Source organism: Bombus bifarius, unplaced genomic scaffold (genome assembly GCF_011952205.1).
Source record: "Bombus bifarius isolate JDL3187 unplaced genomic scaffold, Bbif_JDL3187 scf7180000009832, whole genome shotgun sequence".
Taxonomy (NCBI): domain Eukaryota; kingdom Metazoa; phylum Arthropoda; class Insecta; order Hymenoptera; family Apidae; genus Bombus; species Bombus bifarius.
In genome coordinates, this window is record NW_022885363.1 from 844,904 (window position 1) to 863,891 (window position 18,988).

The following is an 18,988-nucleotide window of genomic DNA, read 5'->3' on the forward strand; positions in this document are numbered from 1 at the left end:
ATCTTCGCCGACTAAATTGTTCTCAGTATACAATATGCGGTACTATTGTATATACAGCATCTGATTAATCGTTTGTATCCTGTATATTGAATTTTATATTCGATTTTGTCTTAAATAAAGCTATATTTCGAAACAATTGAAATAATCTTTGTCCAGTCATTTCATTTTTTTTAGTTGACTTGTGATTTATTTATGAATAACAATTGCCAAGTAATATTTATTTAAAGCTATAGTCTACCGGAATAAATAACAATTGCCAAGTAATATTTATTTAAAATTATAGTCTACCGGAATAAATTTGGTCCAGTGATTAGGGCTATTTTATATTCGTGTAAGCAAGATTGTTATCTTATCACAGTATTGGAACTTGTCTTGTATAATGACATAGGTGTTAAGACGAAGAGAAAAATTCAAGGTATGTAGCATCGCCTGCTCTTCTATTTATTCAATACGGAATATTCAATTGAATAGGAGATAATATATATTGTTCTTATATGAAAGTAATGTGTTTTGCTTCAAGAGTAGCTTTGATTTATGACTTAATTCTATACCATTCTACTGTAATATGATTATAAATAATATTCACACTATGAATATTTTCTATGAAACAAATATTAGAGGTTCTAGAATATTTCTTTGCTCTGATAGGAAAAAAGAGAATAAAAAACAAATATCGTTTTTGTTACGAACCCTTCAATCTCAAAACATATATTCAATTATATTATGTGTATCATTCATCGGATATATCTACTCCTTGTTTCTTTTTTTCACATTTTGTTACATGAGTTTATTTCGTTTTCTTTCACAGGATATTTCTTTGCTCTGCTAGGGAAAAGGAGAATAAAAAAACAAATATCGTTTTTTTTACGAACCCTTCAATCTCAAAACATATATTCAATTATATTATGTGTATCATTCATCGGATATATCTACTCCTTGTTTCTTTTTTTCACATTTTGTTACATGAGTTTATTTCGTTTTCTTTCACAGAATATTTCTTTGCTCTGCTAGGGAAAAGGAGAGTAAAAAAACAAATATCGTTTTTGTTACGAACCCTTCAATCTCAAAACATATTTTCAATTATAATATGCGTATCATTCGTCGGATATATTTCTCAAAAATAACATAATTCCTGCTATTAATAAATTACTTCATTTTATTTAAAACTACAGAATGTATACTAATATTTTTTAAGAAATGTCGTAAAGTTATTAAAGGCCACTATTACCATAAAACTGCCAATTATTATATAAAGAGTCGGATAATTTAATCGTCTGTTATTTCTTGTTTCCTTTTTTTTCACATTTTGTTACGCGAGTTTATTTCGTTTTCTTTCACAGAATATTTCTTTGCTCTGCTAGGAAAAAAGAGAATAAAAAGAAAAGTATCATTTTTGTTACGAACCCTTCAATCTCAAAATATATTTTCAATTATAATATGCGTATCATTCGTCGGATATATTTCTCAAAAATAACATAATTCCTGCTATTAATAAATTAGCTCATTTTATTTAAAACTACAGAATGTATACTAATATTTTTTAAGAAATGTCGTAAAGTTATTAAAGGCCACTATTACCATAAAACTGCCAATTATTATACGAAGAGTCGGATAATTTAATCGTCTGTTATTTCTTGTTTTATATTTTTCACATTTTGTTACATGAGTTTATTTCGTTTTCTTTCACAGAATATTTCTTTGCTCTGCTAGGAAAAAAGAGAATAAAAAGAAAAGTATCATTTTTGTTACGAACCCTTCAATCTCAAAATATATTTTCAATTATAATATGCGTATCATTCGTCGGATATATTTCTCAAAAATAACATATTTCCTGCTATTAATAAATTAGCTCATTTTATTTAAAACTACAGAATGTATACTAATATTTTTTAAGAAATGTCGTAAAGTTATTAAAGGCCACTATTACCATAAAACTGCCAATTATTATACGAAGAGTCGGATAATTTAATCGTCTGTTATTTCTTGTTTTATATTTTTCACATTTTGTTACATGAGTTTATTTCGTTTTCTTTCACAGAATATTTCTTTGCTCTGCTAGGAAAAAAGAGAATAAAAAGAAAAGTATCATTTTTGTTACGAACCCTTCAATCTCAAAATATATTTTCAATTATAATATGCGTATCATTCGTCGGATATATTTCTCAAAAATAACATAATTCCTGCTATTAATAAATTAGCTCATTTTATTTAAAACTACAGAATGTATACTAATATTTTTTAAGAAATGTCGTAAAGTTATTAAAGGCCACTATTACCATAAAACTGCCAATTATTATATAAAGAGTCGGATAATTTAATCGTCTGTTATTTCTTGTTTTATATTTTTCACATTTTGTTACGCGAGTTTATTTCGTTTTCTTTCACAGAATATTTCTTTGCTCTGCTAGGAAAAAAGAGAATAAAAAGAAAAGTATCATTTTTGTTACGAACCCTTCAATCTCAAAATATATTTTCAATTATAATATGCGTATCATTCGTCGGATATATTTCTCAAAAATAACATAATTCCTGCTATTAATAAATTAGTTCATTTTATTTAAAACTATAGTGTATATACTAATATGTTTTAAGAAATGTCGTAAAGTTATTAAAGGCCACTATTACCATAAAACCATTTAATCGTCTGTTATTTCTTGTTTTATATTCTTCACATTTTGTTACGCGAGTTTATTTCGTTTCCTTCCATAACGTCGCTTGGAAATAAAAGCACAGCATCACCCGGAACGTGACAACCGGATGCATCAACGAGCGTTCCGGCTTGAAAAGTGTTCCCCGTCATTGTCTAATTTGTGGCCGTGATTTTTGTAGATAGAGCACGCGTGTCCCGTCGCATCGCGGGGAATTACAATTTAATAGGGCGATCACTGTGATGATTGGTGACGGTTTTAAGAGTCGACACATTTAGAGGGCACGTCACGGTTATGATCGCGAAGAACGCTCGATGTATGTATATTCTCATGTTTATCTGTGTGCTCCGTGACCAATCGCGATGGTGCTTTTTCTGTTCAGGCTGTTACAAAGAAATTAATATAAATAATATGGCGAGCTCAAAAGGAACGTGGGAGTAACAATAAAATTAATCCATTAGGAATCAAATCCAGGATTTGTTGGCATTTTTTATAGTTAATTTACATTACTGAATCCTGTTTCTCAGTATTGTAGTTAATACTTTTTTCTTTCACTTAGACCTTACACTACACTTTTATAAAGTTTGGAGAAACTGCGATAGAAATTAGGTTGTCCGAAAAGTGTCTTTCTTTTACAGACCCGTCTTTTTACAAACATGAAACCTAATCTGTCGACATGAAACCTATCGAACATTGTGATTTTTATTTTGATAGAATACAATGGATCATACGTAACTCGATGAAATAATATAAAACGGAAAATGTGCATCCATTATTTCTTTATAAAACGAAAGAAACTTTTCGAACGACCTAATATTTGTAAAAATTAGTAAGTTCTGTTTTTAAATCACTGAAAAATCTTCTGTGTTTTTGATTTATATATTGAGTTCCTGTTTCTTACACCTTCTCAAAAAATAATTTGTAGCAAAAGCGAACTATTTACTAGCTACATAAAATTGTACTGTTTATTATGTACTATATATTATACATATAAAAATTTTCAACGCGCAAAATCATCAAGATTTATGTTGGCAGTCGAAACACAATTCTATAAAATTGTTCATCCTACGAGCAGTTGATGACACATCAGTTTATTAGATGCCGCCTACCGTGTTTTCAAAGAGGCAAAATTAACATATTTCTTGCTATTAATAAATTAGTTCGTTTTATTTAAAACTACAGGATGTATACTAATATGTTTTAAGAAATGTGGTATAGTTATTAAAGGCCACTATTCTCATAAAACTGCCAATTATTATATGAAGAGTCGCATAATTTAATCGTCTGTTATGCTACAAACTAGTTTTTCAAATATCAGTAAGTTTGGTCATATTCTAATCTCATCAATAATTTAAAATGAATGTTTCATTCATTTCAAACATTTTACTGTCTAAAGTAAACTCTTATAATATTTACCATTATTATTTATTTTATAGTAAACTCTTATAATATTTGTCTTTTTATAGTATCGTCTTTTTTCAAACGTCGATGATTATAAACATTTCTGAAGATGAAACTAGTACAGTATATCAGACTACATCAACTTATACGATGATCAAATAGATTGAATTTAAGATATATATGTGCGAATATATGTCACATTATTCTTAGTTTACTTTATTAAAGTCATTCGAGATATAGAAATTAGTAACTAATTAACATGGCACAATTTTTAATTTAATTTATCGATAAGTTGATAAATAAAATAAAAAAACTTCTTGCTATTGAAAAAAGATTTATATATTTAATAAGAATGACAGTTTAAACTCTTTATTTAATAATAGCGAGAAAGATGTTAATTTTGCCTCTTTGAAAACACGTTACGCGGGATGCAATAAGCTGACGTGTCATCAACTGCTCGTAGGATGAACAATTTTATAGGATTATGTTTTCACTAGCAGCATAAATCTTGATGATTTTGCGCGCTGAAAATTTACGACAAATAAACGGATGAAATTAATTACAGAATTATGGGTATACCGGTTACACAAGCTAGCGCTGGAATTCGAAACTTTTGTTGCCAATTGTTCTGAAAGTTTTGATTACGACGGCGTCATCGAACGAGGACATCTTGATTCTTTTTGTTTCCTTTCTGTCGTCGCATCGAGATAGCAGTGCGCGAGTTGTTTCAGGGCAATTTGCATGAATTGCATTTACATGAAATCGCTATCAAGATTTATCTTTCGCGTCACCGTGGAAGAGATTACAGCGACGCATCAATCATCATTTTGCGAAATTATCGTTCCTCGTGAGGTAACACTTCGCCGCCTAGACTTGTGGATAGTTCGGTATCTTCCAGAATGAAGAATATTTGTATCAAAATCGTAACTACCCTAAATGTCGATCAACCATTCGTTCTTCCCTAATAAGAAAGTTCCGCCGGGACATTTACGAATGGTCCTTTTGGAACCTATTCTTTTACAATTTAACTAACAGTTATCGTTTCGAGGATTTAAACAATTTCTACATTTTGCAGGATTTGTAATAATACGTATTGCTGATTATATTTCTGATGAAAAACGAATGCATAGGAAAGACTAGTTATATTTTAGCAGCAGTGAGTATATTAACTCGTTCACTGTAGATCCGATTTTCATCACTAAACTGCAAACTCTTTTACGCATTTGGAAAAGAACCTAGTAATTTGGTTCGACGTTTCATGATTTGGTATAATAATAATTAGATCGCGGATTTGTGCATACATCTACAAAAATCGAACCTATATAAAAATTTATTTCATCCATTAACACTCTGACTGCCACGTTGGTCATTGGTGACCGGAGCGCTTGAACTTCTTACAATTGTAAAAATTGTATGAAAATTGATAGTTAGGGCGTTTTCAATATAACCGATAAATAGAAGATACTTTGAAATGAAAAGTGTTCCATTGAACAATTAAACATTTTTACTAGAATCTTGCATCTAACGGTGCACTGTGTTGAAACACTTTAAACATAAATGTGGCTCATTAATACAATTTGGACAATAGGTGGTCACCTTTTTGGTCCGATTCTTAGCTATTTTTGATCCTGACTGTTTAACATTTTTTTTATAGCACTCTCTGCAAAATTTTCGTGCCAGGTACGCTTGCCCTTCTTTCTTATGCATTTCGTGTCGCAATCTTTGTCGAACAAGTATGTTTGACGGCTCTGATGAATGGCACTGTGTAAGTTGCATTGCGAGTGCCATTCTAAACTCTGATACCTTGATTTTTGTGTTTGTTACTTGTTTATAGAGTATCATCGCGTTTGAAATTAATGTATTTAACAATAACTCTAAAGCTAATTTTATATACCACTTGAAGGTTCTTCTATGTGGCGTAGAATATGCTATCATTTGATCCGATAAATCTACAGCACATTTTCCTCTGTTGTGATCTACCACTACCATTGGTTTATCACAAACATAACTTTTTTTGCGGACCTCTACCATCTCAGCCGAATTTTTCGTCGAAATCATAAAAATGTCACGCTTGTCTCTCCACCTTACTATTATATGTAGAATGAGCAAATACCGTTTACTAATATCTTCCACACGTTTCAACAATATATTCTGCACGTTTTGCTTACGACGAAACAACGAATGCGAATGGTTTGTTGAAATAAACGAAGCCTTGTTATAATATGTCGCTATCAACAGTTACCAAGGCACCACGGTGGTCACCCGCACCACCACCAATAAGATAATCGGTCCATTGGGGAAGAATGTGTCTTACATCATCAATTTATTATTATTTTGCTATTATATGCTTCGAATAATAAAAATACTCCCGTGGCGTCCTGAGCGATTTCAAAGTGTAAAATTCTGTAACAACCACTTCACTTTGAACATTTCTTATATCTGTGCATATTACACGTATTATAAAAGTCTGCAGTCTAATGATAATTTCAAAGTACATGCGAACTGTAATCTATTTCGTACGCAGCAAACGTGTTAACCTCCATGAATAAAATCGTGGCGAGTCGAATCGGTACGGAGAATGGTGGCGTGGATTTGGTGGGTCGATTTTATGGCGCGGCCAATACACATCGCGCGTACACACGGAGTACGTAGGCGCGGATACGCGGCTGGCAATCCCTCATACGTTATATTAACACATTAGGTCCGCTCGCGTGCCAAAACCCCGTAAGCCGTAAGTAACAATAAGCAAGGGGCCTGTGGTCCCCTCTCGATGGTCGCGAGATGAGGATCGTGAAAGAAGGGGTTTCCTCGAGGGAGGGTTCTCGACACGATATACGCGTGTACACTGCGCGCTTGTTCTCTGTGCCTGACTCTGTCGTTTCGGGGAACGACACGCGTCACGCCACAGAACCACTTTTCCTTTCGGGATTTGTAGTGCTAGCTGCCTTCGGGGTGAGAGTTACGGACCGCCAAATAGCGGTTAAGCAATTGGACGATGGTATATTTAGCTCGAAAATGGGCAATAAAGTTAGTGTTAGACAAGTTTCAGGGATGTAATATGGGTTTACGTACAGGTCGCTTTCTATAATGTTAATAGTGTTACGAGTTATAGCGTGGAACGTTAAAGTCAATGTGTATGGTAGTAGAAAATTAAGAAAATGCTCGATTTCCACGTTATCTGAGATGTTGATCAAATAAAAGGAACAGTCAGTTTTCTGTGCAATATTCGTAGAATATCTGATACCGTATAAACTTGTTAATAAAGAATCGTATCAGAGAAAGAACATTGTCTGGAGTAATATTGTAATATTCTTTAGATTTTATTCCTTTGACAAGTGGAAGAATGGTAGATGATTGATTGCGAATTACAAATACAGTAGAAGTCTCCTTGCACAAACATGTAGGCGGACAAGCAATTCATCGTATAATAGAAATTTACATCGATATGAATGAAGTCAGTAATTCACTTAATCGGACATTAACAAAAATTCGTTTAAATAATTACAACATATTGTGGAAATTTAAAATTGTCTTAGATGGGTAAACGTGTCTCGGAGCAAAAGGTCTGCAAGTTATTGTGCACCATATTTTGAAATATATTCGTTGCCACTACTCCAAGCAGCCAGTTAATGCACCTGCCGCCGATCTTTCGAAGAAAATTTATTCTTTCAAACTTTGCATCTGACACACCTTTATTCAGAACTGCTGTAACTAGAGTTTAAACTACGATCGTTAATCCTAGTTTATAATCATTACCAGGAAACTATTCAGACATACACCGCTCGTATAAGTTAAGGATATGAAAAGAAAAACACGTAGTGTCATTTATGAAAGATGGTTTCAGCTTTCCCGAGGGAAGAAGATATTTTTAACAATTTATTTTATGCTACAGATTTTTCAGTTAATAAAGTTTCGTCTGCTTGTTAAATTTTCTGAATCAGCGAGTTGTCGTGACAATCAATTTGTGTTACACTCTATATAGTGTATTATATAACACTGAAGAGGTCAGCCAGATTATTTTAAACCATCAACGAATCGTTCAAAATGTTTATTCTCATTAACGCGTATAGTTGCTCGCAAGTTCTCGACTTTCGAAAACGGATAAACATTTTTCTACGTTTTATGTAAAACGCATATAAAGTAACAGCAAATTACCTCTAGCTATTCTGAGGTACATAACAAAAAGCTCTTCATACTGTTTAGAATATCAGAATTGAAAAAACTTTCTATATTTCTAATTGTAGCAGCTCTAGCGCCTCAAAAAGCCATGTAAAATATGCGAAGAAAATTATGGAAATCGGCTGAAGCCCGAAACTTGTATAATTCAATTCTCTACTTAATTCATTACTTTATAGAGCAATCAAAACGACGACTGTCAGTCGGTCTTCCAAATGACGACTTGCTGTACGCAAAATAGAAAGACGAAAGCGTCGGTTGAGAACCACTTTGACCACACGCACACTCCTCGGTGGCTCCAATTAAGCGGGCAACATTAATTTCAACCACCCGGTCCGACCCCGCGGTTATCTCCTTCTCTCGTGCACCCGCCGTTTAGTCGACCTTTCCTTGTCTCTCTTTCTATCTTTCCTCGTCTTTCCTCGTTCCACCATTGCCTCCCGTCGCAGTTTGCTTCCACTCTCGCTCTTCCGCACGCACAAACACGTCAACCGGACTGTTCACTACCGAACACACATTTTTGTCTTCGTTAATAAGTGGACGTTAATAGTTCAATGCGATATTCTTGCGTAATCAGGCCGTTTTGTAACCTAACGCAGCATTATTCAGCGAGCTTGTTCTGTCAAAGATGATGGACAATTCTGTTTCAAAGAGAACTATCGTATTTGACGGTGATCCTATGCGACGATATTGTCACGTAGAAATCGATATGCATAGTGAATATTCTGCTTTTTATAGGGAACTTAAATCTAATTTGTAATTTGATGCAATTTTAAGTAACTTTTAAGTCCAAGATGGCATTAAGTAGTTTAGGTTTGCAGTAAAACTGTCAAAGTTTTACTACTTTTGGAATTATTAAAACCATGTGTTTTTTGCAAAATTGATGATAATTTTTATTAAAATTCAACACATGATTATATGTGTACACCTATTTTATTTTCATCCTACTACTTTAATTATAATTATTTATATAGCATTTTTAAATATAAAACGCGGGATTGTTGCTCTAATGTCAATAATAATCACTAAATTTCACGGTACGAATTTTACAAATGAAATTTTACATTTTTGTATTGCCTGTAGAAAAAAGCTACCTATTAATACTTTTCATCGAATAAAATATGTAATAAGAATAAAAACTAAATCCCAAAGTTGAAGCGGCCTAACCCAATGATATCAATGGAGAATTTAAAACTCATTTTCCACTTAAATCTAATTTGTAATTTGAAGTAATTTTAAGACGTTTAAGTAACTTTTAAGTCGAAGATGGCATTAAGTAGTTTAGGTTTGCAGCAAAACTGTCAAAGTTTTACTACTTTTGGAATTATTAAAACCATGTGTTTTTTGCAAAATTGAAGATAATTTTTATTAAAGTTCAACACATGATTATATGTGTACACCTATTTTGTTTTCATCCTACTACTTTAATTATAATTATTTATATAGCATTTTTAAATATAAAATGCGGGGTTGTTGTTCCAATGTCAATATCGCTAAATTTTACCGTATGAATTTTATAAATGAAATTTTGCATTTTTGTATTACCTGTAGAAAAAAACTACCTATTAATACTTTTCATCGAATAAAATATGTAATAAGAACAAAAATTAAATCCCAAAGTTGAAGCGGCCTAACCCAATGATATCAATGGAGAATTTAAAACTCATTTTCCACTTAAATCTAATTTGTAATTTGAAGTAATTTTAAAACGTTTAAGTAACTTTTAAGTCGAAGATGATATTAAGTAGTTTAGGTTTACAGCAAAACTGTCAAAGTTTTACTACTCTTGGAATTATTAAAACCATGTGTTTTTTGCAAAATTGAAGATAATTTTTATTAAAGTTCAACACATGATTATATGTGTACACCTATTTTGTTTTCATCCTACTACTTTAATTATAATTATTTATATAGCATTTTTAAATATAAAATGCGGGGTTGTTGTTCCAATGTCAATATCGCTAAATTTTACCGTATGAATTTTACAAATGAAATTTTGCATTTTTGTATTACCTGTAGAAAAAAACTACCTATTAATACTTTTCATCGAATAAAATATGTAATAAGAATAAAAACTAAATCCCAAAGTTGAAGCGGCCTAACCCAATGATATCAATGGAGAATTTAAAACTCATTTTCCACTTAAATCTAATTTGTAATTTGAAGTAATTTTAAGACGTTTAAGTAACTTTTAAGTCCAAGATGGCATTAAGTAGTTTAGGTTTGCAGCAAAACTGTCAAAGTTTTACTACTTTTGGAATTATTAAAACCATGTGTTTTTTGCAAAATTGAAGATAATTGTTATTAAAGTTGTTTTCATCCTACTACTTTAATTATAATTATTTATATAGCATTTTTAAATATAAAACGCGGGATTGTTGCTCTAATGTCAATAATAATCACTAAATTTCACGGTACGAATTTTACAAATGAAATTTTACATTTTTGTATTGCCTGTAAAAAAAAACTACCTATTAATACTTTTCATCGAATAAAATATGTAATAAGAACAAAAATTAAATCCCAAAGTTGAAGCGGCCTAACACAATGATATCGATGGAGAATGTAGAACTCATTTTCCACTATTTCCACCAGACAATTACACACCAAACATTCCACTATACTAATCAACAGTTAACACAACTAAAACGTGAAGCACAGTGGCAGCGTTACCCACGTCGAGCTCAATGAGTAATCTCTTTCCGCCTGTGTCTTAACGACTGTTTCCCAATTGCTTTTAGCAGAATCGTTTAGCATGAAACCAGCTAATAAGTAGAAAAACGCAAGTCTTTTGTGTCAATTTGTTCACGCGTTTTCTCAGTTGGTCGAAGAGCTGGAACGTTCGCAGGAACGTTATCGCGGGAAACTGCACGGTCCCAATGAAAGAGCAGATTGTTCGGCTCCTGAGAAAAAAGGATTTCGCGAGAGGCCTTTCCAGGTGGCTGTTCTTGCATATGCGGCCGAGAAACGTTTATTGTTTCAACGAAACTTCTATATTTATCCATCGGCAGAACGAAAGCCTCGTATTTGTTTCTATTCCCGTATTCTCCTCGTCACGTCTCATTCCGGTTTCCTTTTTCTTTTTCCAACCGTTCTGTCCTCGTTGGTTTTACACGGCCCACACTCGCGGGCTAATACTCGCGATTTTCAGCAAGCCTGGCTCGCTAATTCGTCTCAGTCGAGTCGCGCTTCTGTACACAAGCAGAAGTAGTTTACTTTGTCGCTGGATCGACTTCCTTGCCACACGCTTCGAGAACACGCGACTGTCTCGGTGAAGAAGGAGGAAAAGAGATGATGCAACACGCCGAGGCAACGGAAGAGCCAGAATCACCGGGATATTTTTGAAGTTGTCACGCACTTGCGAAGTACGAATGAAATTTTGGCAGCAGCGAAAATGAAGATCGTATATGCCTCCGTAATGAGGCAGGCAATTCGCACTTACTTCCTGGAATAGTTCCGTCTTTCTCTCTCGCTGCTTTTGTACTAAATCTCTCGTAAATTCCTATATAGTTCTTCTTCGTAAATTCAAATGACCTAAACCTAACACTTCCCAGTACACGTACTTTACGTCCTCAGTATATATTCGAATACTTTCATCAGCCTATGAATCTAACAACGTCGCTTTGCGGAATATCTAACTTTCATCTTTGATAATAGAAAATTGCAGAAATGGTAGTTTAGTGCGTGTAGAACGCTATACGACGATCGAGTGTGTTAGGAAGAGAAGGTGGGAAAAGGAAGGAACAGTCAAAGGGGAACGTCACGTTCCGACCAGAGACAGGATGACGTTTCTAATGCGAAACTGAGGAATTAGAACAGTCGCACTGTCTAATGAGATACTAATTGCACAGCATTCCTATAGTATTGACCTGACGTCGGATCAGATAAATCAGTACCTGGCTAAGGGAAAGTGAAACGCGTACACGATGTATTCGCGAGATTCGTCGAAAATGCTGCTAGTGGTCAAACAGAGGAAAGACTGTGAGAGATCTATCGACGTAACGTGATAGACAGCCCTTAAAACCGAGCCATGTACACCGTAATTATTTGAGACAGAAACGCGAATGCATATCGATATTTGCTCGTTTTAAGGCCTGACTCTTATCCTTCCTATTCCACTTCAAACGATTTCTGTTTTACCGGAAAATAGAATGCTCCACGACACAAAGTGCAATCAGTAGAATATGTCACTGGTAAGACACGGTCGACGCTCGATGGTGCCTAACGAAATTAGCCACTTGCCGTCAAATTTACTGTGAATAGGAATCAGCGAAAGGAATAACTATAATACTTCTCGAGTTAGCGTAAAGACGTTAAAACCGTACTAACTGTACTAACTATAAATTAAGATAAGAGAATTCTCATTATCGTTTTGAAGAATATTTAGGGCTGTGTAGGTTGATCGAATAAAAGTGAAGATTCTAAGAGAAATTAGAGATAAAAAGTGAGAGATAGAGAGATTTGTCAATTAAGAATACTCTAAGAACTAACTATGTTATAAAAATTATATTATATAATATTTCTCTATAATATATGATCCTAAAAAAACATTTCTTGCACTTTAAAACACTTGCGCTTTAAAGTATAAGCATAAAACAACCTACAAATTTTTACTCCAAGTAATAATTACAAAGTAAATGAAATAAAATTAATTAGTAGGCTTTCCCTCATTTATATACTTGTCAATGTATTTACGTCTAAGATTTGAATCGTGTAGTATCTGATTTACACGAAGCATCTCACCAAGAAGGAATTATAGGTAGTCGATAATGTTGGCAAATACGTAAAGTGCCGACTACGTGGCGGGCCTTATTAGGAACACGAGTAACAAGCCGCCGGTGATCTTCGTGATTCACGCTTTCCTCGCCGTGATCCATTTAACGTCGTGATTTCGTGGATCGACGTGGATCGCACGGATCGTCCACGTGGAAATCCCGTCGGGATCGCAAGGCGCATGCATCGTTGCCGGGTTCCAGGCCGACGCTGGCGCTATCCGTTTGTAATTACGCGACCGGTTTCATGAGCTCCGAGATGGTTCCGCGCGATTCTTTCCAACGTTTTCATTAAAATGTCTGCGCATAGCAGAAGCACGGCATAACAGCGGTTTCACGCGAAACGTGATTTATCGCTCTGCACGCGAATCGCCGATCCTATTAGGCAGGACCGGTTAATTAGCAATAATATACGCTTGATGCCTCCACGTGGGTTTATATCATAGTCAGAAAAACGAATTTCTTCTTCGTGTAAGCGTATAAGGTCGATTGAGCAATCAGGACCATCGATAGACTCGGGTCTGACGTCCAAATGGCCGAGGTCCAAAATATTGTTGCTCGTGTTCCTTGAAGTCTCGCTCTCTCTTCTGTCTGATGGGAGTTGTTGGATACTGGAATCGTATAAGTGAATGGTCTGAATGTCTGAATCGTGGAATACATGCTGAAAAATAAGCGCGATACACGTTAGTCTATAGTTTCTTTTTTTGTTTTTAAAATAATTGTTAAATAGTGATAAGTATTACAAATGCTATGAAACAAAAGTATTGAGAATGTTCAATACAACTTAAAATTGCTATGAACGCAAGTAAAAGGATGAGTACTACAATTGGGAATGTTCAATACAACTTAAAATTGTTATGAACGTAAATAAAACGATGAGTATTACAATTGGGAATGTTCAATACAACTTAAAATTGTTATGAACGTAAGTAAAAGGATGAGTATTACAATTGGGAATGTTCAATACAACTTAAAATTGTTATGAACGTAAATAAAAGGATGAGTATTACAATTGGGAATGCACAATACAACTTAAAATTGCTATGAACGTAAATAAAAGGATGAGTAATCCAATTGGGAATGTTCAATACAACTTAAAATTGCTATGAACGTAAATAAAAGGATGAGTACTACAATTGGGAATGTTCAATACAACTTAAAATTGTTATGAACGTAAATAAAAGGATGAGTATTATAATTGGGAATATTCAATACAACTTAAAATTGCTATGAACGCAAGTAAAAGGACGAGTATTACAATTGGGAATGTGCAATACAACTTAAAATTGCTATGAACGTAAATAAAAAGATGAGTACTACAATTGGGAATGTTCAATACAACTTACAATTGTTATGAAAGTAAATGAAAGGATGAGTACTACAATTGGGAATGTTCAATACAACTTAAAATTGTTATGAACGTAAATAAAACGATGAGTATTACAATTGGGAATGTTCAATACAACTTAAAATTGTTATGAACGTAAATAAAAGGATGAGTACTATAACTGGGAATGTTTAATACAACTTAAAATTGTTATGAAAGTAAATGAAAGGATGAGTATTACAATTGGGAATGTTCAATACAACTTAAAATTGTTATGAACGTAAATAAAAGGATGAGTACTATAACTGGGAATGTTTAATACAACTTAAAATTGTTATGAAAGTAAATGAAAGGATGAGTATTACAATTGGGAATGTTCAATACAACTTAAAATTGTTATGAACGTAAATAAAAGGATGAGTACTATAACTGGGAATGTTTAATACAACTTAAAATTGTTATGAAAGTAAATGAAAGGATGAGTATTACAATTGGGAATGTTCAATACAACTTAAAATTGTTATGAACGTAAATAAAAGGATGAGTACTATAACTGGGAATGTTTAATACAACTTAAAATTGTTATGAAAGTAAATGAAAGGATGAGTATTACAATTGGGAATGTTCAATACAACTTAAAATTGTTATGAACGTAAATAAAAGGATGAGTACTATAACTGGGAATGTTTAATACAACTTAAAATTGTTATGAAAGTAAATGAAAGGATGAGTATTACAATTGGGAATGTTCAATACAACTTACAGTTGTTATAAACGTAAGTAAAAGAATGAGTATTACAATTGGGAATGTTCAATACAACTTAAAATTGTTATAAACGTAAATAAAAGGATGAGTACTACAATTGGGAATGTTCAATACAACTTAAAATCGTCATGAACGTAAATAAAAGGATGAGTATTACAATTGGGAATGTTCAATACAACTTAAAATTGCTATGAACGTAAATAAAAGGATGAGTACTACAATTGGGAATGTTCAATACAACTTAAAATTGTTATGAACGTAAATGAAAGGATTTCGCTTCATCTGGTAAATATCACAACGAGTATTTTATGTTGAGTAAATTATATGGCTATTTAACCACGAGAAAATGAATGTTCGCGGAATAAATGCAGCTAAAATTTATCGCATAAAATCTAAAATTGTATACTCAATAAGCATGGAAAACAATCTTAACGAAAGGATCTTTGCCTCTTTGTTTTTGATAGTCTTGGCAATTTAAAAACTTTGGAAAGTTAGTACCGTGAACAAACGAATGAAACGCAAAAATGCTACTAATAGAGAGAGCGACGACAGGTACCAGTGACCAGTCTCTCGCGATTTGTAGTTGTAAACGCGCTTAACCGACCAGGCTGCACGTGTAAACGTCGCAAGTTAATATACATCACATTATGAGACACTGAAATTAACGACCAAACGGCTAATTGATTTGTTCGCAATCGATGTTTGTCCACGAAATTCGTTTTACGAAGCTTGTGATTGGGATTCTGACTGACGAAGAAAATTGCATCATTTCATGCGCATCGATTATCGTAATAACCATTTTTTATGCAGTTCTCATACGACTAAATATTCTAAATTCCGATGTTTGCCTGCGTAAACGAATCATTAACGACGTATTCCTAAGGTTCGTTCGTGCCATTAAGAGATCGTAATTATGGTTAAAATACCGTTTGCAAAGAAATAAAGACTTTTCTGTTGTCTCGTGGAATTCTTCCAGAATGCAATTTTAATTTTATCCACACAACATACTCTTATGTAAAGGTAATTTTAAGCTTGCGAAACTTCAAGGTGATTCGAAGTAATTGCGTGATCTCGATTTTATCGTGGAATGCACGTGCGAAAATACCGAACAACAGGGACTATTTTCACCTGTCATTAGATCGGCATACAATTGAAAATGTCATCGCACGCACGCCCGTAGCTGATTCGAATGAGCGATTTCATGAGTGAACACCTCCCTTAAAGCTCGGGATTATTGAAAACAACGGTTACGTTATCGTGGGAACGACTATCAGTCGACGTCGAATGGACAGCTATTCATCGTTCATGGAGAACCGTAATCGCCATCGATGATGGTTATTAATATGCTGGCTGGATAACTGCGAGTCCATGATCGACGATATCGGCACGGTACGCATTATGATTTAGAAATCGCTCGTTCCACCGCCATGGAATACAGGTACCATTAAAAGAACAGTTCGATAGCGTAAAGTAATAAAAGAATTTCGATAGTCGAGGCACACACCAATAGGGAAACAATGTAACGACTAAATAACTACGGTGTCATGCGAAAAAGAAAATATCGATGCTTGAAATCTTTTTCGTAGATAAATAGGAAAAAAGGAGAGACATGGAACGTGAGCTATCCACAAAATATTTTTCACTTTGTGAAATTTTACTTTATATTATATAATATATTAGGTTGTTCGAAAAGTGTCTTTCTTTCACGGACACGTTTTTTACAACCACGCATCTTTATACAAACGTGAAACCTAATCTGTCGAACGTTGTGATCTTTATTTTGATAGAACAAAATGGATCATACGTAATTCGATAAAATAATATGAAACGGAAAATATTGTGCATCCGTTATTTCCTTCTAAAACGAAAGAAACTTTTCAAACCATCTAATATTATAATAAATGACGAAAGAAAGAAAAAAAAGTAGAGCAAAAACTATGTAAAATTTGTTTACCTTGCTAAATATTATCTTTCGTTTAATTACAATCAAAGTGTACTTGACTAAAAAACAGTTTTTTATTGCAGATAATAATTAGATTACCCGCTGATTGTAAGAAATAACCGGAAATGACGCTTAGGCCGCGGGGCAGGAGAATTTATATTTTATAAGAGGATTTTGTTAATAAGTAGTAATAAAATAAATAATAGTTTCCATTCGAATAAGAGTAGTTGTAATAATTCATGGCAACATAACGGCAATTCGTTGTTGGTAACACTGTTATCCTCTGATCAAACAATTAGATAGAAATCAGATAAGGGTCAATGGGATCGATATCGTAACGATTGAAGATCTATTGCGATAACGCTGCGATTTAATGTAATAATTAATAATAAAGATAACCGAACGATTTTCTTACTTGCGGTATCGTGATTAGAACAATGTAAGTAGAACATCGAACATGTAACGCGGTGAATTATGCGCGCTCCGGGTGTGGATAGCAGAATCGTTCGTTTATCTCGTATCTTTGTTATCTCTCTACAGGAACGAATATCGCAACTGGCGACGAAAGATCAATGGTCTGAATGCACGACCGCGGGCCAATCGATTTCAATAATAGCGTCTATTTTTAACGCTCTGCGTATCAGCCTGCATGATCGTACACCATTCGAACACGATCTTCGCTAATAATTTTCTTTAGTATAATATCAGATAGAAAATTAAAATAACTCGAGAAATTTTTATTTCGAGAACTCGAGACCTCGAACATTCGAATGTTGAAACATTCGATTCTATTTAACACTAGGTTTACGGGTCTTTCTTTTGTACTTATTTCTACGAGCAGCCGTTACATTGACGGGCAAACGAAAATACGCATTTTCTTTAAAAAATCGATTTATTCAAATTGAGTCGGAATTGAGAATATTAGGCGTCGCGTTTAAGGGGGTACTCTGGTCTAGAGGCATGAATTTCGGGCGATTTTTGAAGCTCTGTACAAGCGAAACAAAAAATATTTTTGCTATCCTTCTTTTTAGCATTTGTTTACTGATATTTTGAGATTACGTAAAAAATTCACTGGAAAAAGAAACTCAATATTTAAAAAGTTACGAGCTGGCAAAGTGGGTGCTGCCAAAAAAATGGGGTGTCGTGGCGTGCATGATATCAACCCTTCTGGTCATCCGAAACAAAAAATGCGAACGGATTCTTAATTAGCATGGATGCCGCTATCGTTTGAGTCTTGGAAAAGTCAATACAACATTTTTTTACAAAATGACGGCCGTTTGAAAAAAAAATTTCTTATTTCGCACGTTTTTTTGACAATTCCGAACGTTTAAAAAATAGTAATATTAAAGATTTTGAGCTGAGCGTGGTCCCGACGATAGAGGAGTATATAAAAAACGTTCAGACCAAATTTCAAATAAATCGGTTCATTAGAACTTGAGATATCGTGCAAGTCAACTCGAAAAAAGTAGTTTCGAGAAAAACTGCACAGAAATCAGAAATGACTGCAACTCATAAAATAATTGAAATTTTGAAAAATCCTTTAAGGACATATTCTTGAATGTCTAAACTTTGGAAATATGAAAGAAAAAGTTTTCGATTTGCTCAAATTTCTAGACCAGATACCCCCTTAAATAAATTATTAATAAGTAAAAAAGGTATAGGGTGATCGTATTTATCGAGCACATTTTTTTTACAAATATGCTGAATTTTGTTTGTGCATTTTCCTTTTCGCAATGCAATTATTGCTTTTATTGGCAACTTTTTCGCACTTCTGACGTTCAAGGTGACAGAAATGAAGCGCCTGATCTTTGGCAAATGTTCTCCTTGTTTTCTTCAGCTAATTCCTCGGCTAAACAAAATATGAACTCCTTTCTGGATACTTTCGTAGAGATACGTTCAAATTAGAAAAATTAGAAAGCTTAGGAAGAAATAATTGTGTGTATAAATTCTTTGGAC

At 33.6% G+C, this 18,988-nt stretch overlaps 2 protein-coding genes across 2 annotated transcripts in view; one reads left to right on the plus strand and one right to left on the minus strand.

Annotated features, from left to right (window-relative positions):
- LOC117215858 (segmentation polarity homeobox protein engrailed-like) overlaps window positions 1–18,988 on the plus strand; it is a 108,870-nt gene that overhangs the window by 74,599 nt on the left and 15,283 nt on the right. The window lies entirely within an intron of this gene.
- LOC117215878 lies at window positions 5,567–6,316 on the minus strand. Its single transcript, XM_033462447.1, has one exon. It carries the CDS (start codon window positions 6,105–6,107, stop codon window positions 5,571–5,573), a length of 537 nt encoding a protein of 178 aa, XP_033318338.1. The 5' UTR covers window positions 6,108–6,316; the 3' UTR covers window positions 5,567–5,570.